The sequence below is a fragment of the Aspergillus affinis genome (genome assembly GCF_023601865.1).
Source record: "Aspergillus affinis strain CMG 70 chromosome Unknown NODE_97_length_141424_cov_85_845664, whole genome shotgun sequence".
Lineage (NCBI taxonomy): Eukaryota > Fungi > Ascomycota > Eurotiomycetes > Eurotiales > Aspergillaceae > Aspergillus > Aspergillus affinis.
The window spans coordinates 110,220-134,379 of NW_026515878.1; the positions used below are offsets into that span (position 1 = coordinate 110,220).

General features: G+C 51.2%; 6 protein-coding genes across 6 annotated transcripts; 5 read left to right on the top strand and 1 right to left on the bottom strand.

Moving 5' to 3' along the window:
* Positions 1 to 233: 233 nt before the first annotated feature.
* KD926_011521 (putative GABA permease) lies at positions 234 to 2,161 on the top strand (the record flags this gene model as incomplete). Its single annotated transcript, XM_053103811.1, has 7 exons — positions 234 to 401; positions 452 to 522; positions 570 to 683; positions 730 to 812; positions 857 to 1,258; positions 1,318 to 1,643; positions 1,727 to 2,161. 7 exons carry the CDS (start codon positions 234 to 236, stop codon positions 2,159 to 2,161), a joined length of 1,599 nt encoding a protein of 532 aa, XP_052952890.1.
* Positions 2,162 to 5,839: 3,678 nt separating this feature from the next.
* KD926_011522 (FAD binding domain protein) lies at positions 5,840 to 7,949 on the top strand (the record flags this gene model as incomplete). The annotated part of the gene is made up of 3 exons (XM_053103812.1): positions 5,840 to 5,843; positions 5,960 to 7,881; positions 7,938 to 7,949. The coding sequence occupies 3 exons, from the start codon at positions 5,840 to 5,842 to the stop codon at positions 7,947 to 7,949; spliced, it is 1,938 nt and encodes a 645-aa protein (XP_052952891.1).
* Positions 7,950 to 8,799: 850 nt separating this feature from the next.
* On the top strand, positions 8,800 to 9,690 carry KD926_011523 (alpha/beta fold hydrolase; the record flags this gene model as incomplete). The annotated part of the gene is made up of 1 exon (XM_053103813.1): positions 8,800 to 9,690. The coding sequence occupies one exon, from the start codon at positions 8,800 to 8,802 to the stop codon at positions 9,688 to 9,690; it is 891 nt and encodes a 296-aa protein (XP_052952892.1).
* Positions 9,691 to 11,271: 1,581 nt separating this feature from the next.
* Positions 11,272 to 12,960, top strand: KD926_011524 (uncharacterized protein; the record flags this gene model as incomplete). The annotated part of the gene is made up of 3 exons (XM_053103814.1): positions 11,272 to 11,300; positions 11,353 to 12,154; positions 12,208 to 12,960. 3 exons carry the CDS (start codon positions 11,272 to 11,274, stop codon positions 12,958 to 12,960), a joined length of 1,584 nt encoding a protein of 527 aa, XP_052952893.1.
* A 1,384-nt stretch (positions 12,961 to 14,344) lies between these two features.
* On the bottom strand, positions 14,345 to 16,547 carry KD926_011525 (Zn(II)2Cys6 transcription factor domain-containing protein; the record flags this gene model as incomplete). The annotated part of the gene is made up of 5 exons (XM_053103815.1): positions 14,345 to 14,955; positions 15,008 to 15,237; positions 15,296 to 15,721; positions 15,777 to 16,178; positions 16,318 to 16,547. 5 exons carry the CDS (start codon positions 16,545 to 16,547, stop codon positions 14,345 to 14,347), a joined length of 1,899 nt encoding a protein of 632 aa, XP_052952894.1.
* A 5,415-nt stretch (positions 16,548 to 21,962) lies between these two features.
* On the top strand, positions 21,963 to 23,627 carry KD926_011526 (amino acid transporter; the record flags this gene model as incomplete). The annotated part of the gene is made up of 6 exons (XM_053103817.1): positions 21,963 to 22,126; positions 22,199 to 22,212; positions 22,271 to 22,343; positions 22,400 to 22,731; positions 22,790 to 22,933; positions 22,987 to 23,627. 6 exons carry the CDS (start codon positions 21,963 to 21,965, stop codon positions 23,625 to 23,627), a joined length of 1,368 nt encoding a protein of 455 aa, XP_052952895.1.
* Between the last annotated feature and the right edge of the window lie 533 nt (positions 23,628 to 24,160).

The window sequence follows — 24,160 nt, forward strand, 5'->3', positions numbered from 1 at the left end:
TGAGCTGTCGAAAGTTTATATTCCGATCAATGCGATTTAGGCACCAGGAGCAAGGATGGCCGGTTGGGTTGCAGGTGTCTCTCGTATCTTTGGGCCGTCCGGCTCTCATTCTTCGCCCGCATGGCGAGATGAAGCTATTGCTGCTCGTACAGACGGATATACTCTGCTTGGTCAGTGCTCATTCTGCCTTTGAAGCGTCTTCTCGCCGATGATAGAAATACCGCTCGCGATTCATGATGGTCCTGGAGACGCCTCGAAATGTTACCAGAGTGGAAGTTCAAGCACAGGCCCATCGCAATGATGTCGAGTACGGTCGAAAGACCCTGGTGGCCCCGAAATATCTGGGAACGACGACCGATCAACGTGACATGAGCGATCTAGGCCGAGTGCAGGTCCTGCGAGTGAGCTCGTCCGTCTCATCGAATATTCCCGAATAACCGCTTCGTGGTAGCGAAATTTTCGATTCATTTCGATCCTGGGCTTTGCTTGCACTTTGATCGCTACATGGGAAGTGATTTTGACGTATGTCACTCTTCATGGAATAAATACTGTTTCTAATCACAGAATAGGCTACTGGGTGCCGGCCTGGTGAATGGCGGAACCGCCGGACTGGTATGGGGCTTCATCATCGTGACTGCGGGCTTCTCGCTCGTCTTTGCGAGCATCGCCGAAATGGCGTCCATGTGAGCTTTCAACCTCTTTGGTGGTGATTTTTTCTGACTCCGTTAGGGCTCCAACATCCGGTGGACAGTATCACTGGGTATCAGAGTTTGCTCCTCGTCGATGCCAGAAGTTCCTCAGCTATATCACAGGTAGGTCTGGCACTTGGGACCGAACGCCTAAGCTGACAGCGCAGGATGGCTCTGCGTAATGGGCTGGCAGTGTGCCATCGTGTCCATCGCTTTCCTCGCCGGGACGATCATCCAAGGGCTCATCGTGTTGAATGATCCCACGTACGAATTCAAGAGCTGGCATGGCACGTTATTGGTGATAGGCATCGCGGGCTTCTCGATCTTCTTCAACACCTTCCTGGCCAAGAACCTCCCTATGGTGGAGGGTCTTATCTTGATCCTTCATGTCGTCGGCCTCTTTGCTATCATCATTCCACTGTGGGTGCTCGCGCCCCGGAACAACCCTCGAGCTGTCTTCACCGAATTCTACAACGGTGGGGGATGGAATAGCAATGCCACTGCAACGATGATCGGGCTGTCGACCACTATCACCTCGATGATCGGATATGACTGCTCTGTTCATATGTGTGAGTACCTCGTTTCACCTATCGCCAATACCTTTCACTGAAGTCCCACGCACCACCAGCCGAGGAAATCAAAGATGCATCCGAAACCCTCCCGAACGCGATGATGGCCGCCGTCGGCGTCAACGCGGTCCTCGGTTTCATGATGATCATCACCATCTGCTTCACCCTGGGCGACGTCACCGACATCCTCGCCAGTCCGACCGGCTACCCATTCATCCAGATCATCCAAAACACGACCCGCAGCTACGCCGCAACCAACACCATGACGTTGGTCTTGATATTAACCCTAACCGCCAGCACCATCACCGAAGTCGCGACAGCGTCACGTCAGCTCTGGTCCTTCGCCCGAGACGGCGGCGTCCCATTCTCCTCTTTCTTCTCCTACGTACGTCCCTCCCCCCCCCTCTTCCTTTCCCTCCTCATCTCCCTTTCCACTAACCCAAAGCCTGAGGTCAAATAAATTCACAGGTTACCCCAACCTGGAACATCCCCCTCAACGCAGTCCTCGTCTCCCTCGCCGTAACCATCCTCCTCTCCCTCATCAACATCGGCTCCCTCGTCGCCCTCCAAGCCATCGTCTCCCTAACCATCACCTCCCTCATGTCCGCCTACATCCTCTCCATCAGCTGCGTCCTCCTGAAGCGTCTCCGTCGCGAGCCCCTACCCCCACGCCGCTGGTCCCTTGGGGCTTTCGGGCTAGCGATCAACGTCGTCGCGTTGGCCTTCCTGCTGCCGATCTTTGTGTTTGCGTTCTTTCCGCTTAAGCGGGAGTTTGATCCCAGGAGCATGAATTGGGGGTTTGTTATGTATCTGGGGGTTATTGGGTTCGCGGCGGTTTATTATGTGGTTAAGGGGAGGGGGCAGTTTATTGCACCGGTGGCATTGGTGAAGAGGGAGCGATGAGAAGAGATGAGGTGAGGTAGGTGATGTATTATCTTTTTAATAGGGTAGGGGGATGAATGGGGTGTGGTTTTTGTGGAATGGAATTGACAAGGAAGCTGGACTTCGTTTTTATGTTTCATAAGTTTATGGTGAGATTTTATTGCTTAGGTAGTTAGCAAGGTTTGATCATGATGGTAGCTGGCGAGTCGACAGCAATGTGTTGTGCGGGCTCTGGTAGCTACAAAGTAAGCGACACGTTGAGAAACGATGCATCAGAAACACCGAAACTCAAGCCTAGAAGAATCCCATGTCAAGAAGCGTTGCCGTCTCCTCTCAGGAGAAATGCCACGGCCAGAAATAGCTTGTAAATCCAATTAAACATCTGCCACAGCTACGGAGTAAGACATATGGATGTAAATCAACCGCACGGGGCACCTCGACGCGTAAGTCCCCTGTTCTTAGACTCACCGTAATCATCACCGCTAGTCTTGGCTGTCGGAGGGCAAAGTATTGCATGACGCATGACGATGCGGAAACTATGCAAGGGATAGATTCGGTCTAGGGATTGAGGAATGGCGAGGCGATGGGGACAAAAGTACGGAGTATCGGCGTTTGAATGGTGAGTGTCATGTTTATATGCAGATTGGTTTAGTTAAGGGGTGGCGGCTGCTTCTACTGTAGGTATGTAGTTTCGAGAGCGCATGTTATTCATAGTTTGGCTTAGCTTATTTTATCTTAATACACACCCATTCAGCTTGAGAGAACCTACGAAAGAAAAAAAAAAAAAAAAAAAAAAGATAAGTGAGCTGCGTAGAAATCATTCCGTTATAACTAGAAGTAATCCTAAACCTACTACATTCACAAACCAAATCCTTCAAAAAGACCCATCTTAACTCAACCCAGCCAGCCAGCCGACCAGACCAATTCAGGGAAGACTTCTAGAAACCCCTTCCAGCCCCTACTCCAACTAAAACCAACCTTAACCCGCTGGTACCCACAAAGCCATTCTAGTTTCTTTTCCCTCCCCATCCAGCCAAGATCAAGGGGCCAAAGCCAAGGCCCGGGCAAGAGACCATCGACGATCTGCGCGGCCCAGAGTTATCGACTTATCAATCAGTTGCTCCGTCTTTTTAGTCCAGGGCTAATGAGGACGATGAAGCAGAAGGACACCGTGACCGTGAGGTAAGCTAACCTCGCCTAGACCAGTTATGCCGAGTGCTGAGTAACTCTGTACAACCTTCTCTGACCAGTCTAGTTAACTTACGAACTTTATTGTGATGAGTCCACCGTAGTGAGTCCTGTGTCTGCGACCTGGACCTGTAGACACTGCTCCGTAGACTAGACAGACAGACAACCAGCCAGCCAGCCAGACAGGCTAGAGTAAGCGTCCCTGTCTAGCGTGCATGGAGACCCAAACAGCCGGTCTTAGTTTCAATCAGATAAGCCGAAGAACGGGTCGGATGGCGGCTAGAACCCCTATTCGTGGACGATGGAGCAGTGAGCCGCGTTCGATGTTCACTAGGTCCAGATTGCTCCGTGGGTAGTGGAATGAAGTGCCCGTAATCGTATATTGTACGGATTCCATACGGAGGCTGTGAATGGGGAGTGGGGACACCAAACCAGTTCTGGAGTCTAGAGTCTAGACAGACGAGACGGGACGTTGAGGCTTTCCCCCCTGTCTGATATTAAAATTTGGTTTTGTTTGATCTTGATTTATGGAACGGAATCTACGGAGTAAGGTAATCGTACAGTGTAGTTTCTAAATCCAGCTATACTACTGAGGATGTGTTCTGTACGGCATGAAGATGTCAGAATTCGATCATAGCATGATCGTCGGACAGCAAGCCGATGATCAACCTCATCGAACTTCCAGAAAAGATCCAATGACAGGGCAGAAAAAGCAATAAGCCTCCGTAACAAAAACAAGACCAAAAAGTTGGGCAGCCAGACCGACAGTCTCTTCTGCAGCATCTTCCTGCCCGAAACGGCAGAATACCGATGACCCATCCGGTGGCTATCAGATTGATATGATCCAGAGCCGACATCGGCCGCGCCCCACCCGGTTTATTGACGTGTCACATGATGGCCGGCTGCGGACGACGGCAATCAGTTTCTGCAAGTATCCTGGGTATCCGAGGACCAAGGGACGGATGACTACATGACAGATGGAATATGGATTCCAAGCCAGCAAAAGAGAGAGAAAGAAAAAAAAGGGGGATGACCGGGACGACAGGAATGAATGTCTGAGGATGGGGTGACGCTGGGTGGGGTGACTCGGAGCAAAAGGATGCCTGTAACGAGTTATCTGATCCGGATGCTGGCTTCCGTGCGATCACGTGCTGGTGTAGGGCCCGACAGCCGAAAGGGGGTCGTTGGGGATGACCCATGATGGCTTGACAGGGGTCGGGTCATTCTTGTTTTGGCTGACTCCTGAGACCGGGAGCAGTCGTCAGAGCTAGCAGTCTCCTTTTGTAGCTTCACTCCTTTCCATACTGCGTAGGAGCAGGAATGTTTAAAACAGTCAAACTCGCTAGGGATGGTTGCAACCGGATCAGATTAGATCGATACCGTATTCGGCTGCCGGTCCGTTACATACCGATACGCTCCCCGTCTGTGTCTGGAAACTCTGGATGGACTCGCCAGACCAGGAAAGAAAGGTGAGTGCTCCCCTTTCTGAGTAAACAAGTCCTTCGGGGCTCTGGGGAGAAGACCGTAGAAGCTCCCGGGATGGGACTGCCCAAGCCTTTGACTTGTTGGCCTGTTAGCCTCCTGCAAAGAACCCCCCCGCTAGAGTAATCTCTCCCGCTTAGCTGCAGATCTGAACAAGTGTCAACCTCCTCGATGGTCCAGGGTCTGCGTCGTCCTATCATTTGGGGGTCATAGTCAGCCGTGCAGATGAACGTAGACAGACTGATTCTCGCCAGTGTCTCGACAAGTCGACATCCTGCAGAGTACCGCAGAGTATACTCCGTCCGATCCGTAGGCGGGTAAAGTTACAGACGGTACGACGAGCGTAATGACGTTTTCCAGGTGCCATAACATTTGCCACTTGCAGGAAAGAAAGCACCGGATCGCTTGTGTGCGTTTACTTTTTTCCCGCCTTCTTTTCCTCGCTTTGCCCTCGCGCTCTCCACATCATTCTGATTTCACCCCCGTCCTATCTGATCCGTTCGTTGTATTTAACCTGCAGACCTGCAGACCTGTCCCTCTGTCGATTGTTGCACACATTGGCATCTCCTAAAGCAGACAAGCAATCCCGAATGATCACCCCCCCGGTGATTAACTATTAATAAGGACGCATCATTCTCTAGCGCCCAGCGGAACCGCCATCCCGGTTTTGCCCCAGGCCCGAAAATCGTCGACTCGCCTCTCCCTTCCCTTCCGCTCGCCCCCAGCGTCTGCACTTTGCATTCCTTCCCTACGATCAGTCAGATCGGCTCAGGAAACGTTGGATTGAACCGTCCCACCGGTCTAATTTAGACCGTCCCCAGTCGTTCGGTTCCGTCTCCTTTTCTTTTTCTTGTTTTTGCTTTTTCTGGCCGTTCTGGCTTTCTTAAATCATACCTCCTCCAACCATCACCTCTCGATTTTTTCTCTCCAAAGCTCGACTCTGCAATTCCCCTTCCTGGAGTCTTGCCATACTCTCTGCCTTGACTACACACCGTCTCTATATCTTCTCGTCAAACTTTAACCGGCCCAATGGGTATGTGATCACCATCCCCCCCTGCCCGGCTATCTATCGACCGTGTCACCTCGGTCTTTCTATCGTCGCCCCATCATCAAGCACCAATTGCTCATTACTGACTGTATAAAAAACAGTTCACGCAGTCCTTGAACCCCCGGTGCGGGCCAATGCGCCGAGGTCCTCGCCCACCTTCAATGGAGACCACCGGGCTATTCCCGTGTCGTCCACTTCCCATCCCGATAACCCGGTTCCCGAGGAACCTCGCGGCGTCCGATCTTTATCGGTCACTGATATGACCTTCGATGGTTTCGGCGCCCCTTCCCAGGATACCAAACTTAGCACCGACTCGCAGTCAACGCCCGCCACAGATCTCCAGTCGGACACCGAAACCCTAGCACGCAAGCAGTCTGTCGTTGACGATGACTCTGGCCGTGAACGCCGAGCCTCCACCGTCCTCATCTCCCAGAACTCAGAGGACATGAGACGGCTCCTAGAGAATGTCGGCATTGGTGGCACTCAGAAGGTGCAGCCTCTTTGCTGTGGCGGTGGATGCTGCCGCAGCCAGCCCTTGCGGAGGACCTCGGAGCCGGTTTCCGGGGTCAATTATATCACTGCCCCCGACAACAAGGCCTACCGGGATTTGAAGTTGAATGTGGACTATCTCACCTTTGACAGCGAGCTGACCAGCGTGGTCGAGCTTCCCGAGAAGACCGTCTCCTTCTCGGCCATCCCGGCATCCGCCGTGGATATGCAGCTGGGACCGACGGATCACCCGCCTCCGTTTGTCCAGCCTCACCCTCCGTACAATGTGTACCGCGCTCCCGTGCACCATGCCCGCGAGCTTACCAAGCCCGGTGCCGAGAAGCGAACGTACCATTTTGACATCGACGTGACCGACTATCCCGCCGAGAGCGGCATGGTGGACTTCGTCGTGGGCGGTGCCATTGGCGTGTGCCCCCGAAACAAGGACGAAGAGGTCGACGACATCTTCAACCAGCTGGGAGTTCCCAAGTCCATCCGAGACAAGAAGGTCTCGGTGCGCACCGCCAAAGGCCGCTGGCCGACTATCTGGGGTGATGATAAGCCGCGCGAGCTGATCACCACCCGCCGAGAGCTTCTCAACTGGTGCGCGGACATCCAGAGTTACGCCCCCACCAAGGGCCTCTTCCGGTTGCTGGCGGAGTACGCCAGCGACATCGACGAGAAGCAGATCCTCATGTTCCTTTCCTCCGCTCAGGGCCAGGGCGCCTTCTGCGATCTCCGCACCGCGTCGCACGTCAGTGTCTCGCAGTTGCTGCACGCCTTCCCTTCCTCGCAGCCCCCTCTTGACCACCTCCTCTCCGTCCTGAACACCCTCATGCCCCGCTTCTACTCCCTCTCGCAGGACCCCCTGCTCTCGTGCACAAAGGGCGCCCAGCCCCGTCGTCTGGTCGAAGTGGCTGTCAGCGTAGCCGAGACGGACGACTGGAAGGGCGGCTTGCGGACGGGCGTGGGATCTGGCTATCTCGAGCGACTGGCGCAGCAGGTGGTGCAAGCCGAGAAGCGAGGCATCGACCCTAGCACGCTCGACCTGCACGTCCCCATGTTTCGCGGCCTGATGGCCAACCCGCTGGCCACGCGGTTCGCCTCCGACGGACCGATGCTGCTGATCGGCGCCGGCGTCGGCATCGCCCCCTTCCGCGGCTTCGTGCAGCGTCGTCTGCAGTCGGCCAACTGCGCCAACAAGGTCTGGGTGCTCCAGGGTGTCCGTGACTCGCTGCTGGACGAACTCTACCGCGGCGAGTGGGGCGTCGACGAGGACAAGGTTCGCACGGTCGTCCAAAGCCGTCGCGGCGAGAGCATGTACGTCCAGGAGGAAGTGCGTCACCAGGCCGACCTGGTCTGGTTTGTCATCAATGCGCTGGACGGCCGGGTCTTCGTCTGCGGTAGCGGCAAGGGCATGGGCGAGGGTGTCGAGGCCGCTCTGGTCGACGTCGCCATGGCCAAGGGTAACCTGAACGTGGAAGAAGCTCAGCAGTTCTGGGCGAACAAGAAAGAAGCAGGTCAATACATTGCCGTAAGTGTCATGTCCCTAACATATCTAAATATCATCACTCACTAACCACCCCACAGGAAACTTGGTAAACCAAACCTGCGCCACAATTTGTACATCTTTTCATGTCATATTCTTTCCCCGGCTGAATCGATTTCAACCGGTCTTATCGCATCCTTCTCATCTGCTTGATTATTGTTTGATCCGGTCAGCCCGTGCGCTGATAAACGCATGCATGCTATTTCGTCTTGCTTGTTTTTTATTATTATTGTCAATGGTTTTGGATATCTGCGTGTTTTAGCGGGGTGGCTTATTTGCTTTTTCGTTTTTTTGCTTCTTGACCTGCCTTTGTCTATGCCTATCTGTCTATTATCTCTTTTTTCGGCTGTGCCGGCACGTGTTATTTTTTGTCTGTTCAAAATCAGGCTGTGCATTTAGATTATATGGTAGCAATACCTAATCCATGGGGTTATTACATATTCATTTCTTAAGTCTCTCTGTTCCAATTCATCTTAGCCCGATATGCACACATTCTAGTACTCCGTATGCCTCTATTCATTAATTTATTTTTCCTAACCCAGCATACCTATTAGAGTCGACGAAGAGCTGAGACTCTTTGTAATTGCTTATGCACATATTGGAGTAGATTCTAGGGCCCGAAAACAACAATCCACGAAGGTGGACGTCTACTAGCCCCAAGTAGGAAGTCCGGGCCGCGAAATCAGCCCCCAAATCATGAGTCAACACAATAACAGTCCATGATAGGTCTATAGCCTGCAAAGCTTGTTTCGAATCCAGAATCCATAGAACCTTGCACGGAAATAATCTGAATGATGAACGCTCCAAGCAATATAAATATGAGGCAGATGCCGTCAGCAAATATTCAATCCTCGTCTCAGGCCATTCAGTCTAATCCAAACATCTTACCATTAATCTCTCACAATGTCTTCTCTCACATTGAACGTCTCCCATGAGACCTCCCTACATGCACAAATCACTCGACCTTCTCTCCCTTCGGACAAACCTCTTCTTGTCTTTCTCCACTACTGGGGAGGATCCTCTTCCACATGGCACAAACTCACGTCACCCGATTCACCAACAACCGTGGCTACCGCCTATCCAACCATTGCTCTCGACCTACGAGGATGGGGTAAATCGACAGGGCCAGCAGACTCACACGGAGCCCCTTATTCAATCTCTACACTAGCCTCGGACGTTGCCTTTACCCTGCAACACATCTCGTCCAACAATGACACGCAAGATCTCCTGGCAAACGGCTTCGTCTTTGTCGGTCACTCCATGGGAGCCAAAGTGTCGCTGGCCACCCTCTCTGTTCTTCCTACCTATCTTCTCCAGAAAATGAAAGGTCTATTATTGGTGGCCCCCGCGCCGCCAGGAGCTCTGGAACTACCTTCCGAAATGAAGGACCAGCAAAAGGTTGCTTACCAGAGTGAGCAATCGATCCGGTGGACGGTCGAGAACGTACTTGCTCAGCCTGACAAGCTGAGTGAGCAAGACATCCACTTTGTTGTTCGGGATAGCTTGGGTGGGCATCAGCTGGCCAAGGAAGCGTGGCCAACATATGGCATGCAAGAGGATATTACAGACAGTTTAGCGAAGGCTCTAGGCTCGATTAACGGCGACGAGCTGCGAGTCAGTGTGCTTGTTGGGGAACGTGATATTGTTGAGCCGAAAGAGCGGGTCCTGGTTCAAGTCATCGGTTTCTTGCAAGAGAATGGAGTCAATACTGATTTGAAGATTGTAAATGGCGTGAAGCATTTGATTCCATTGGAGGATCCTGAAGCAATTCAGAAGGAGATTGTTCTTTTTTAGACTGAGTCGTGTGCTATACATTGAATCCTACGCGCTTGTTGTTTATTTAGGTAACACATATTGATGAAATAGCTGCCGTGAGATTAAATCCAGGAGTATACACTACGGAGAGTGGTCTCAATCGTCTATCTTAAGCTCTAGTATTCAGACTACATGGGCAGACAACACCACATGCGTAAGACGTACCGGTCATCATCAATGAAATAGGGCAAGGGTATCACATGACAGACTGTGCCACAAACTGAAGGTTACGAGTCACTGGCTTTCAACGCTACGTCAACTTCAGTCTAGCCTGCCCTTTTCTCTAATGAGGGATTTATTCTACAGTCGCATGTCATTTTTGCCCTCTAACATTTTTGCCGTCGGTAAGAAGAGGGCCCGTTGTGAGACTAGTTGAAGCCATCAACGTATCGGATATTCTGAGTCCAATGCAGCGCATATCAACTACAGCGGTAGCTAACTACTCTAATTGGCTTACCTAGTGACTTAATCTGCACGATCCACGGAGTATGACATCTTTCTTTTGCCCGCTTCCGCGCCGTTGGTTTTCATTCCCAATCTTAGGAAAGGGGGTCAAAGCACCCAGGTCCATGTCCCAACAATAGGCAGAACAGACTCTTAACCCGACCAATAGGTCAATTGTTACGCATCTCTTGAAATTGCCATGCCAATGGTTTCTCATAGTATCTGTTGCCAATTTCCGGGGGCGAGGTAGCCACTGCCCTATTGCCGATCTTAACCGCTTTGGGAGTCGGCGACACGCCGGGCGAGACGAGGCGCGCAGGCCATCACATCTCGCGGCGACAAACTTAACCCTGCAATACCCCTCCATATTCTCTTGGTGAGGTGGCACCAAGCTCATGGAGGAAAAGCGACACAGTCATGCATCGGAATTGTGAGCACGGTTCTCGAAGGATACTGGTCAGGCTCCATACCAACACCCAACATGCATGCCGAGCGATTCCGTGCTTCAACCTATCGTGCCGCCACTTAAGCGCTGGATTAATAGAAGGATTTGAATCACGCCGCGCGCTTCCATGTTGGTGATTGATGCATGCGTTCTGCGCTTAACTTTGGCTTCGTAAAGTCTCACTACTCATTTTAGTCCTCCAACCTAATCCACGGCCCAAGGTTCCAAGCACAAGTTGCACTCGATACGCGATGATCACCCACAGCGTAGCGCCATGGAGATGTGCCATCAAGCTGCATCGGTGCATACACACTCGATTGCCTGTCTACGCCCGTGCGGAATGGCATTAAAAGGCGTGGGCTTTCTTTCCATGTTTGCTGGATTATCACTGCATTGAAATCTACGTCTTCATCATTGCATCTATCTACTTTCTTCTTTCAATCTACTCGTCTATCGTTCTACTCTTTGCAATAATGGCTTGTATTCACTGTCAGAGACGCAAGAGGGACTGCGATGAGAGAAGACCTCGATGCAACTTCTGTCGGGCTTCTCGTCTGAGATGCAGGTATGAGCAACGTCCTGCCCTGCTCCGGGCCCGGCGTGAGCAGAGAAGGACAGCGCCCGAAGAAACCCCAACCCCAACCCCAAGTCCGACAGAGAGGTCCGAAACCATGTCTCTACCTGAGAGGACCAATCCGAGGTATGCATGCTGCCTTCTACAAAGTAAACATATATCTGACCGACCACCCCAGCCCCATCAGCCCTCCCGCGATACAGCAATATGTCCATACATTGGACCCTTTCAAAAATTACCTACGGCAAAAGAGCATTTTCTCAAAATTCCTCGCCTCATGGGACGACGAATTCCCGCACCTCAAGGAAATGGAAGATGTCGAACAAACCGCCATACACTTCAATTTCGACGAGCCTGGAATCAAACTTCCGCCTCCGTATAACCCGATTGGCAGGAAACCTACAGAGTCCGAGCGTCGACAAGGCATTACCGCTGTCACTTGGCCCAGTGAGTTGGTTTCATCGGAGCCTCAGCCGCCTTACCTCGGGGGCCTCCCTGTCCGTCTCCTTACGCAGTATTACGCGCGAGTCATTGACGGGCAGCTCACGTACAAGCGGCCGGATTGGACTTATTACACTTTCTTCTTTCATCGCTTCAATGCGCATTATCGCTGCGTGTTGTCTGCTACCCAAACTTGGGCATCTGCGAGCTTGCATTCTGCAGGGAGGAAGGAGTCTCTCGACGATGCTCTGCAGAGCTACTATGATAGCATGTCGATGATGGCCCAGAAATACGGCATAACGGTGAATTCGCCGAGTACTGTTGAACACAGGATGGAAAGAGTAGCGAATTTCTTGACCTCCACGAATACAGAGGAAAAAGATGCCATGTTCGTGACGTACTTCTTGCTTGCGCTCTTCGATCTCATGACAGCTCGATCGCCTCAGCTTCGTGGTATACTGTCATTCATGGCCTCGTTCTTGAGGAATCCGAACTTCAGATCACAGATGACTGGCGTGCAAGCGCGCGTTGCTTACTGGGTGAGCTCACTATCTAATCCCATCATACTATAACTACTAACCAACACCACCAGTTCTGTATTCTTGACAGCAAAGCATGTGCCTTTCAACAGAGTGGAGGCGCCGTCCTCAAGGCCATGGGTAGTGAACCGTATCAACTAGCTGCCCTGCATTCATCGCACACTGTGCTTCAACAAGCCTTCCGCACCACCCTCACTGAGCGCGAGGAATCAATCCAGAGCACTAAACTGCTTCTCCAAGACCTCATGTTCCGCTTAACAGTTCTCCTCCCCCAGATCACCGAGGCCAAGCATCGTCTCCCCGATACCCAGCACGTCCAAGCCATCCGCGAGAAACTTAACATCCACAAACAAACCATCGATATGAAGTTCTCAGCTGTCGATTACGACGACGCTCAATGCCGGGCAATGTTCCTGGTAAGCTCCGCCCTCTACCACGGGCTCGAGATCTCGTTTTCGCGATCCCTTCGTCCGAATGATGCGAGATATGCTGCCGGTCAGCACGCTATCAGCATCCTTCAGATTTCGCAGAAGCTCGCGGCTTTGCAGCTGGATGGGGTAATTTTGAGGGCGCCGTCGATGAAGATCTGGCCTCTTCCGCTCGTTATGGCGGCCATTGAGGTCGAGGATATCGTTAATCGTGAATGTGCCATCAAGCTCCTCGCCTCGTTCGTGCCCGTCATTAGTGAGCATCATACCTGGGCGAAGAAGTTCGCCGAGACGGTTTGCGAACGCGAGGACAAGGCTGGCAGTCGACTTGACTGGGAACCTATCATGAAGGATCTGAACGATGGGTTGGTAATATAGGTGTTTTGTTTCTGTTTACTTCTGCTGTTTGTTCTTTGTCAGTTTGGATTGATCTGATCTATGGATTGGTACTTGTTCTACGGCGTCCGGGATTTTTTATTGTCTCTTGTTGTTGTCTAGGAAATTTGGCCCCTACTTTCGCCGCTCATTTTGCTTTTTTTTTTTTTTTTTTTTTTTTCATGATTTTGTTTTAAACGGCCTCGGTCCCTAAATTGCTGCTGGTCTATCAATATGACCGTCTCGTTCCTTTTAAACCCCCGTTCCTTTCCCCAGTCTTCCGCAACCCCCTAAACCAAATAACCCAAGAAGATCCCAACAGCCCATCTCCGTTGAGTACACATCTCTCAGAACACATCACACCATAACCACCCACCGTCGTAATTCGCCACTATCATGCCAATCTCTCGCTGCGCCCCTGAGCACATACTCCGTAAGCAAGGCCAGACAAGACAAGACCAAACCAACATGGATAGTGATACATCCAAAAAAAAGCCCCAATTACCCCACACAAGATGCGGAGTAAGAGTAACACCCGGCTCAATCCAACCAAACAGCACAGACAGCGCCATACGAACCGATCCGGGGGGTTATTTGCTCCCTCCCCTTCCCCTGCCTTCTCCTCATCTCGTTTCCCCTCTTTATACCTCAGGAACCTAGTCAGTCAGTCAGCTGGCTGGGTGTGTCCCGCCCGCTAACCCCCTGGTTAAACTCATACTTACAAATGTACATACGGAGCGGAGTATGTCATGCGTAGGGAAAATACTAACTAAACCGAATAACTAACTACTGAGTGAGCTAATTAAATAATTAAATCCTCATCCTTCGCGATTAATCTACACGATGACCGGTTTTACGTAATTGAGTTTGCGGGGACACGAGATAACTAGTCGTTAGGTGACTAACAGGCATCGGTTTTCCTTCAGGGATGGTCGTGAGTTTGGACCTTTTGAGGATGCAGGAGTCATCGGCTAGTTAGTACGGCTTGGGAGCTGGAGAATGTAGCATCGAAGTGGAGAATTGTTCCTACAGACAGGCAGACTCTGAAGACAGATGGGGGTTATGGATATGATAACTACAGCTAGCGGAAAGAGAAGACGACCCTGAAAGCATCAAATTAAGGATTGTTGAAACATATGTATATACCTAGACCCGACCGACCGACCACAATAGATAGATAGATCGGTTTGTGTCTCCTATGTACAAAAAAAGAAAAAGGAATTGTCACCAGCCAGCTGTCAGTCGTAGTATGTCCCCTGCCATTTGTTTTCATTTTTTGACCCCCAATTTCCCCGCCCTGTCTACTCCGTAGATAACGACCCCAGTAATGGACAAGAAAAAACAGTGGAAGGAAAAGAAAACACCGGCAAGACAAACACGGAGGAGACTAAAGAGTCGCCGAGCGATATCCAGCCGGAATCGCCTCTGCCATCGTCATCCCACTAAGAACGCTATCGGGGAAGGACTGCGGCATGATTTCGGGGATCAACTGGCCCAAGCTACCATATCCGTCCATCATGCCATCAACCAGGGCCCCAGGGGGCGGCGGGGGTGGCATGAACTGGATGTGCTCCATGCTCAACTTCCGAGCATCTCCGAAGGAAGATTGCGAGCCATCCAAGGCACCGGAGCAGGGGTCGGTGCACTCAGCGCAGCGGCGCTTGAACTCGGCGATCATGCAGGAGAAGCGGTACGCAATGTGGTCTTCGTTGGGGGCCAGGTGGAGCAGGTACATCTGGATCTGGTCGATGAGGGGATCGAGGAAGTTGAAGTCGCAGAGGTTGAGCGCGGCGTAGCCGACGATGATATACGTCTGATCGACGACGCTGAGGGCAGGGGAGAGGCGCAGTTGCAAGAACTTCGAGATGATGAGTCGTGAATCTTGGATGACTTCGGCTGTGAGTCGGTCGGACTCGGACTGGAATCGCATGGCGGTTCTGTGGAGCAGGATTTGGCAGTACCACAAGCTTAGTTCGAATGTCGAACTCTCTTCGCCGGCTGTAGGGCTGGTTAGCTTGATGTTCTTGATAAAGGAATTCAGTAGACTCACTGAATAGATGAGCCCATTCCATTTTCCAACGCTCGATCTCCTCATATTCGACGTCGGAAAGTCGCATGCGTGGGTTGCTGCCCTGCAGCTTCAACGTAATCAGATAGAGCTGAATCTCCGCCACGACTTTTCCGTCTTCGAATGTCGCGCTCGTGTGCTCTAGCAGCCGAGGGCAGTGATCCAGATATCGCTGTTGTATATGTAACGGACGTGCATTTCCGACCGCGAATCTAATCATACATTAGCAAAATTCGAGACCGGGCTCGTGTTCCCAAGTTGAAATCATACCGTAGCTGCGTCAGGCAGAAGATATTCCACAGCCGCAATTGCGTGGCCGTTTTATTGTCCACGATGAGCTCGGAAGAGGTATAGTTGAGGAATTCAAAAGTTACAAGCGAATGGTTGATGGAATTCCCACTCAATAGCCAGCTATCAATGGGTGCCTCTCTTTGAACGGCCGCGGGCCATAGACAAAGAAGGGCAAGAGCTTGAAGCGATTCGTACTGCAGAGGAGGCTTATCCCAGAGCGTATTGACCGCTTCATGTCGGACTTGGAGATACATGGCACGAGTCACCTGTGCTGGTATGCCCGGGACATATCGCGACGCCAGTAGACAGGCTGTGTTGTATAGTAGCGAATCGGTTCCTCGCATCTCGTCCTGAATATCCGACAAACTATTGATCGAAACCCAGGGTCCGAAATGCTCCACAAATCTAGATTGGTTATTAGAAGCTAATATTTAGCAAATGCTGGGAAGGGCCTTCGTACAATTGCATTAATTTGAGTGATAATTTGGAGTCTATGATGCCTTTCTCCATATTGCTCCCACAGAATGGTGAGCTAGGGGTGATGCAATTCGGTTCGCCGAAAAACTCGGATTGGAGCTCTTGGATCAAACGAATAGGTTTGGGCAGAAACGGGGAGAACTGGCTGCTTTCGATGGAGGCCGTTTCCTCCGTGTTGGTGCTTTGAGTCAATTGGGGCGCGGACATGCTTGAGATGCTGGGCGGTTGGTTTATGATTTGGCGCAGCATGCCCGTCATTTCGCGCATGCTCCGCTCGAGCGAACTGAGACGCTCTTCAATTGAAGGAATAGCGGTCGTCGCATCCGACCACATCGACGCATTATCTTGGGAGCGTTCGCTGGTCTCGGGTAGCTGGCACTCGATTCTATTGAAAAGATCCAATCTCGTGTCAGAATCTTAATTTTAAGCATTGCACTCCATATGTTTTTCGCGCTCAATTCTGTCGTTTTTGCGGAAAACACATCGAATATCGTATTCTACTCTCCATGGAAAGCTATTCCTACCTCAATGATAGACACCGGCGGCATGCATGGCCGCGAGGGTCTAGGTCGCACCGAGTTTTTAGCTTGCGACAAGTATTGCAGGCCGTCATTGACCGCCGTATACGGCCTTTCGGACGCGCAGCTTCATCATTGACAGAAGAACTCAGTCTCCTGTCATCGTCTGCAATTTGAACCGGTTTGTGCTCCCACGCAGGGGCTTCAAATTTAATTTCCTCGACGGTTCTCGTCATGGCATTCGAAAACAGCCACTGATCAATCGACAAAAAGATTGATAGAGGGGATGGTCTGGGTTAAAATCGATAGGTAGGGAAACAGGACCAAGGAGTGAATCTCTCGTGCAAATCATTCAGATTTAGCATCGGTGGGGAGAAAAATCGCACTTATAACCGGCCACACGGGCTTCGGGCGAGCAGCGAGAGATTGTGCTAGCATGCTAGTGATTGACGAAATAAACCCCCCTAGGGTGGTCATTTAGTCTGGACCTGGGGTAAAAGTCAATACACGGGCGAATAGCAGGCAGTCCGTGTCCCTAAGCGCCTTCTAGAAAGATAGAATGGTGGTTGCGATATTATGCTGCAACAAGAGAGGGGTTGATTGACGTGCGCCATTGTAATCTGCTGTGGTCCCGATGTAAACCGGGTCGCAAATAGAATAAAACAATAAAATAAAATAAAATAAAAAGGAGTCCCGCCTTGGGGTGAGGGGTTGTGGTTGGACTGACACCAAAGTAAAATGCGTTAGGAGCTGGCCGCTGACCTCCGATGATTTGTTGATACAGTCCGTCGTTGCTTATCATCGTTGTTGGTGGTGATAATCGGGCAAGACGTCCCGAATCAGCAGTCCCCCGACTCGTTCGAATTTCCAGCATTTGATTGATGAACAGCCACAGCAATTGGGCTCTTCCCTCCCTTTTTTTCCCGGTCCCTTCCCCCCCTCCCTTCCTTCGTGCCTGGTGTGGTGGTTGGTAGCCCTAGGGCCCTTCACCCTCCTAAATCTGGCTCCCGCATTCCCGCCGTCCCTTCGTGTTGTCGCGATCCGAGCGCCCTTGGTGATTCGAAGTCAGAATAATTAAAGATAATGAAGTCAAGCCGATCCCGCAGATCATCAAGATATCAGATCCTTCCAAGGTATAGACATCTGGACATGTGCCATTCCCTTATAAGCTCGTATAAGTTGAAAATTTCTGTCGATTTCGTGTCTACATCAAACAGCGAATCCTGCAATGCAACGCTGAACTCTTGGCCAGACGGCTACCAGCGGAACTGTTCATGGTTATTTCGCACCGTACGATAGCGCTGGGCTAGGCTACCCATGTTTAGGTTCTTAGCCAACAAAACGCTGCCCATGCAGGTGTATAGCATGGTCTGCTCTGCCAGGAACATCGTAAGAGGGGAAAAGTGGGGGAGTCAAGAAGCCAGTCCGCAATGTGACCTATTCGAGACAAGCGTGTCATGGCCAATATAATCTGCTGTTCTTCTCTTCTCGTCCTAAGGCCGATTGTGCAATATGACTGGTTGTCGCCATAATCGCCGAGGGTCTTGCCAAAGACCATGATTTTCAGTCGACGTTGGCTAGTCCATGATGTTCAGGAACCCACTCGGGGCTATAGGGTGTGTGTGGATCCTGTAAGATGCCCTTCTCGGTCAGGGTCCTTGGAGTATACTCCGTCAGACATGCCACGACTTGACATGGTCTGAAAGAGGCACACATCAGTCTCTTTCCTCCCTCCCTCAGCGAAACACCTTCAATTTCCGCAGGATGCGGTATAGACTCTTGCGGCCGGATCATCTCCCCAGGACAGATTGTGCCCCTAGTCTATTTGCAATTAATATTACGATGTCAAGCAATTTTAGTGTCATGTCGACCGTGCTTCCTCCCGTCCTAGACCGCTTATGGAACACAACGCATTCGGGCTGCGACACCCAGTTGAGGGGAAAAGAGCGCATCTGGCGCTATTGTGCCGCGCTTTCTTCACATGCTTTCATTGACCGTCCCGTGGCAGGGGCGAGTTCCAAGCCGCGAATAGGCAGGATTGAGGGCGGTGGTTTTAGGTGCCAAGCTTGAAAAAAGAAAAAAGGGCCGGGATGTCGTTGGGAGGAGAATAAGATTGATTCTCAGCCAATGCCCACCTAGCGTTGACACTAATTCGGCCCTTTTCCCTTGCCTTCCCCTTTTTTTCCCTTTGCAAGGCAACTCAGTGGGTCTTCCGCCCGTCCATCATTGGCAATTGAATCGATCGTGTACTCCACAGGTCTGATAGAATGGTTGCATCGATATGGCATGTCTCACATGTTATCATTTGCTGGATTCTTCAGTGATCGAACAGAAATTACTGCGCGGTTTTGATTGAAGTCAGCAGCCTAAAAATGAGCTATTTGTTGCCCAGACGTGGTGGCAATAAGACCAACCGTTTCGGAGAGCTCCGAAGTCCAAGCACAGCCTTGCCATTCTTATCACAGGAGAAACGAAAAGAACAAACAGAAAAGGTTCCAGCGCGTACCTGCAGCTTTCCCATAAAGGAGAATTATCTACTTTAGTTGATTAGTCCTCTTCCTGCCGCTGCGATCCGACACCATTGGAGGAAAAATTGGGAGCACAGAACGAGGGGAACGCAGAGAAAGAACTGGCCCAGAGGCCGCCGCATCTGCTGCGCTGTGCCTTTTTCTTCTATTTCCCCTCTAGGAAGGAGGATAACTGAAGACCACGATCCGGATCCTACACTACTCCGCAGCGGGTTAGCAGTCTATCCTGCACTAGGGTCTGTTGGCTGACGGTGGGGAAAATAACTTTATCCAGTCACCTCCTAACGATCTGGGTTGTGGCCGGCTTTGGCCTTGAATTGGATCCTGCAGATTCAACCGGGAGTGTTGGATTTTTTTTTCTTTTTTCTTCTTGTTGGTGACCATCACCAGAGGGCTGCAACTGCAAGTGCATCAAAATCCTAGTCATCTGAAGATTATCTCGCTCATCTCCTATCATTCCATCGGATAAGCCGTACGGAAAAAGGGGCGATGAAGTTGTAGATCGGGGCCAGGAGATGGGAGAAAGGGAAGGTGGAAAGCGTGGGAAGGAAAGGGCGGAAGAAATCCCCGAGCGACACATGACATTCGTTCCTCAGGCAGCCCTGCGCGTATTCCGTAGAGACTGCATGTACCTATGGAGTAGAACGTTGCTCACTGGCAATCCTCAACCAACCGTGTTCTCTCGCTCTCTTCAAATGTCTGCAGTTGTCTTCAACAAAAGCTTTAGGTAACACTTTGGCATAGCATGTTGCACCACATATCGCGAAAGCTAATATCCCTCAAAGTTTAGAGCGCCGTTAGCCGTCAATTTCCGCTACCCTGGGCTTACATCGGAAGACGTTTGTATCCTCTGCAACGCCATAAGAGCAAGGGTCTCAGGGGACTATGCGTCAGCGGGACTACCCCTGGGTCTATGCGACTGCAAGCGAATGCCTATCGAACCTATAACGAGCTAGGATCATCCCACGGGTGTTACGGGTAGATTCGAATGGAACGGCCCATATCAAATATCTCATGTTGTTTAGGTACCCTGAGCCTTCCGAGATCAACATTTGATACAGATGGAGCGAATGAGTGGACTGGCATAACCGCCTATGTTGATGTACCAGCCGTTCTTTGATGGCAACTGACGGACAAGAGCTACACAGAGTGCTCCAATCGTCCGGAAGCTGTCGTCTATGGAAATCAGTCAATACATGCAGCTTCCTATCCAAATAGCTACCTTCGCAAATCCACTGCAAAGTTGCTCCCTCCACCGTCTCCGCCCGAGTACCCTTCGATAAGAATGCTACACATAAGCAATGGCACCATCCGAGAGCTTGTTGAGGAACCGTAACTTCACGTGGCTGAAGCTGTTTGTGTCTCAATGCTTGGTTGCTTCCCCCGAGGGGATGGGCTGAACATGCCAAGTAGGGTAGGCCGACGCCTCACCCCTGCCCAGTGAGGACCGCTGGAGACAGTGGACGCTTGGGAGCGGTTATTTCTGGGGATGAACAACCGTATGACAGAGCTTAGAGCAGCAGAGTGTCATAGTTTTAGTCCGGTCCGGGAGGATCAATAAACCTCGATACGGTTATGTTATTGCGGTGCTTTTGCTGCGATGCAACGTCGTGATGATGTTACAACAGCAGTCAAGCGCGGAGCTCTTCCAGTCTGTTGCACCTAGATGAAGGCCTGCACCTATTGCATTCCTCAAAAAACGGATCTCTGTTGTGTCGATACCAACCGTGACTTCCTTTCCATTCCTCCTTCAAATTCTACCAACTTATTGGCTACCTCTTACAGACTTTTCCCTTGATGCACACCTTCAGCAAATCATTTGCATCCCATAAGACATACTCCAGTCTACCTTTATTTTCAAATTTGCTCGCCCATTCATAGCATATGAGGTACGGTGCAAATAACTTCATGCGGCGTTTAGGTGGACCCAATGTTTCCAGCAATATGTTCCATAAACACGTATCTGCGACCGTTTGGTACTTCAGAGCCCTATAGTTCTCCTTGATTTTGATTTGAACGGCCAAGAAGGAGTCCCTTCGGGTGCTAGAATATAAGAACGTGAGTCGATTTTACCTCGCTAGGAAATTTCGGGTACTACCATGTCCCAGAGACACAGGTATATATATGAGTGCTTGTGTGTTTTTTATCTCCGACCCATCTTGCCTGCATCATTCCCTAGATCCTAGAGGAAGCTACATGTCCAATACGGCTTCGATCAGATAGTGTGAGGTGTCAGAAGCGGCAACACTACTACGGAGTACCGTTGATTATATATTGTTCCACTCCGTAGAAGCGAGTCAACAATGAACAAACACTACCGGGGAGAACGCCAGTACACAAAGGGACTAAGAACAGAACTACCCCGGCAGGATAAGATGTGATCCGGCACATCCGAGGATCTCGTGGAGATGGACGAAGTGGTGGTCCGCAGGCAAATCGGACGTTAACCCCGACGCCACTGGAAAACCCCGGGCGCAATTGGTCCGACGGCGAAGAGTTTAACTGATGTTCGCTCCACCCCCAGAGATGGATTCCTTCATAAGTTCATGCACAGCTGATCCGGGTTCCTATCCCTACCCGACCTGGCGGAGTACGGAGTCATCCTGCTGTTCCCTCTCAGCAGTCGACGTCTAGACGACGATCGCTCCTCCGGTCGAGCTCACCGGTCGACACGAGGCTAGAAAAGGGTGGAAAGACCAGGGGAGGAGTTGCACGTCTCCGAACCACCAACCACGATGAATCCGTGACAAATCCAGGGGCGGCCGAAAGAAAATTCGCCGCCGAGGGTGGAGCGACTCCATTATGACTCCAGACACGCGTGCCGATGTCGGCCACGAACCGAAATGTCTCGAGCGCCCGTTAGAAATTGCGCAGAGTTTGGGCCTTTTAGCTTTCTGTTTTGCCACATGGACTTCTATAAACAGACAAATACCCCAAATCCCTCGTGTTCCTGACGTTCCTGGCCGGTTTTGACATCTCGTCGGTGCTGTGATAGCTTCATTTCTGTTCAACCCAGAAAGCTACTCCGTCGTCCCGTCTACTCTCGCAAGCACTACCTACCGGAACCACTTCCGCCTACCGACCGACCGACCGACCGATCGATTTTGAGAAATTCCCACAATCATGGCGTCTCTGGACACGAAAGACATCGAGGGGGTGCCCAACTGGAATGCTACGGATTCCACGGAGAAGCAGCTGGAGGATGAGAAGGCGCCTCCATCCCTCGAGAATGATCCTTTCGGCGCTGAAGAGATCGCAGAGGTGAAGTACAAGACCTTGGACTGGTGGTAAGTTCTCTTGTGCATCGTGGCGACACCTTCAATCGAACCCGGTGGCTGATATCATCGTGTGCTCTTTAGGCAATCTGGAATCCGTATGACTCCGAGAACAAGCTCTCAATTTGAATCTCATTCTAACTCGCACCGTTATAGTCATGATTGCTGAGACAGTTTCGTTGGGTGTTCTTTCGCTGCCTGCGACCGTTGCCTCGATTGGCTTTGCTCCGTAAGTCCTTTGAATCCTCCGTGGATCAATGGCTCTCGCCTTCTAACGCTCAACAGTGCCATTGTCTTGATTATCGGCCTCGGCATCGTTGCCACGTATTCCGGTTATGTCATCGGACAATTCAAGACTCGATACCCTCATATTCACAGTATGGCTGATGCCGGCGAGGTCCTGATGGGCACCTTCGGGCGGAATCTCTTTGAGGTTGCTCAGCTTCTGTTTTTCCTTTTTGCGACCGGCAGTCATCTTCTCACCTTCACCGTCATGATGAACACCTTGACGGACCATGGAACATGCTCCATTGTTTTTGGAGTGATGGGCTTGGTTCTCTCTTTGATCTTTTCTCTGCCGCGAACCATGAAAAATGTTTCGTGGCTCGCCTTGATCTGTACGGACTTCGTCTCTTTATGCTTTTATGAGTATCGGTGAACTAACATCTGCCACAGCATTCATCAGTATCTTCACGGCGATGATGATCACCATGATCGGTGTCGCAGTCGAACGACCGGGCGATGGTGTCACGGAGGTCACTCGCAAGACCAGCTTCGTCAACGGCTTCACGGCCGTTACCAACATCGCTTTTGCTTACTGTATGCTTTCCCTGTTTTTGATTCTCTCTGCGGTCGCTAATGATCGATCTCAGGTGGTCATCCTGCCTTCTTCGGATTCATCTCCGAAATGAAAGACCCCCGAGACTTCCCCAAGTCTCTGTGTATGCTTCAAGGCTTTGAAATCGTCATGTACACCGTCGTTTCGGCCGTGATCTATCGCTATGCCGGACAGAGTGTCACCTCCCCCGCCCTGGGATCCACGGGTCCCATCCTTCGCAAGGTGGCCTACGGAATTGCCATGCCTACCATCGTCATCGCCGGTGTTGTTCTGGGCCACGTTGCCATCAAGAACGTCTACGTCCGTATGTTCCGCCACACCGATATCATGCACAGGCGCGATTTCCGCGGCATCGGTGCCTGGGTTGGCCTGGCGACGGCATTCTGGGTCATTGCGTGGGTTATCGCCGAGGCGATTCCCGTCTTCAGCAACCTGCTCAGTCTCGTTAGCGCTCTGTTCGCCAGTTGGTTCTCGTTTGGCCTCCCTGGCATTTTCTGGCTCTACATGTACTGGGGAAACTACTTTAACTCCACCAAGAAGACCCTCCTCACCCTCGCCAATGTCGGACTGGTCCTGATTGGCGGGACTATCTGCGTCTGCGGTCTCTGGGTCTCCGGAGTCGCGATTCACAACGACGGCTCCAAAAGCAGTTTCTCATGCGCGAACAATGCATGAGCTAACTCAATGCTTTCTTGTTTTTCGGAGTTCAAGCGCAATCTTTCTATCCTCGTTTCTTAGCAGCATTGGCATTTGAAGCCATCACCTTTTTGCATATACCCCACGTCTGTCTTATCAACTATGGGGCCAATTCTTCTCTTCCTGATGAGACGAGACTCCGCGGGTAGTAGGAGACGCGATTCGACGATTTCATCGAGATATGAAAACTATCCCGACCGTATTGTTGACTGTGCGAGCACCTCGCTCATCACAATACCCATCCAGACACCGCACGCAATACCAGACATGGTTTCTGTGCCGGGCAATCAGGACTTCTGAATCCCATCCGGCAATCCAGACTACCTAGTCTTTGTTTTGCGTGGCACTGGCATGTGTCTACCGCTCACCATTCCACACTACCTCACCGTGTTCGATCACGGCTGTCCTGTATAATACCTTACTGTATATAGATATAGATACCTGCCATAGATCATGATCTATGGTTGCATTTTTGTGCATACATTGCGAAATCAATTTTTGACATCACATTG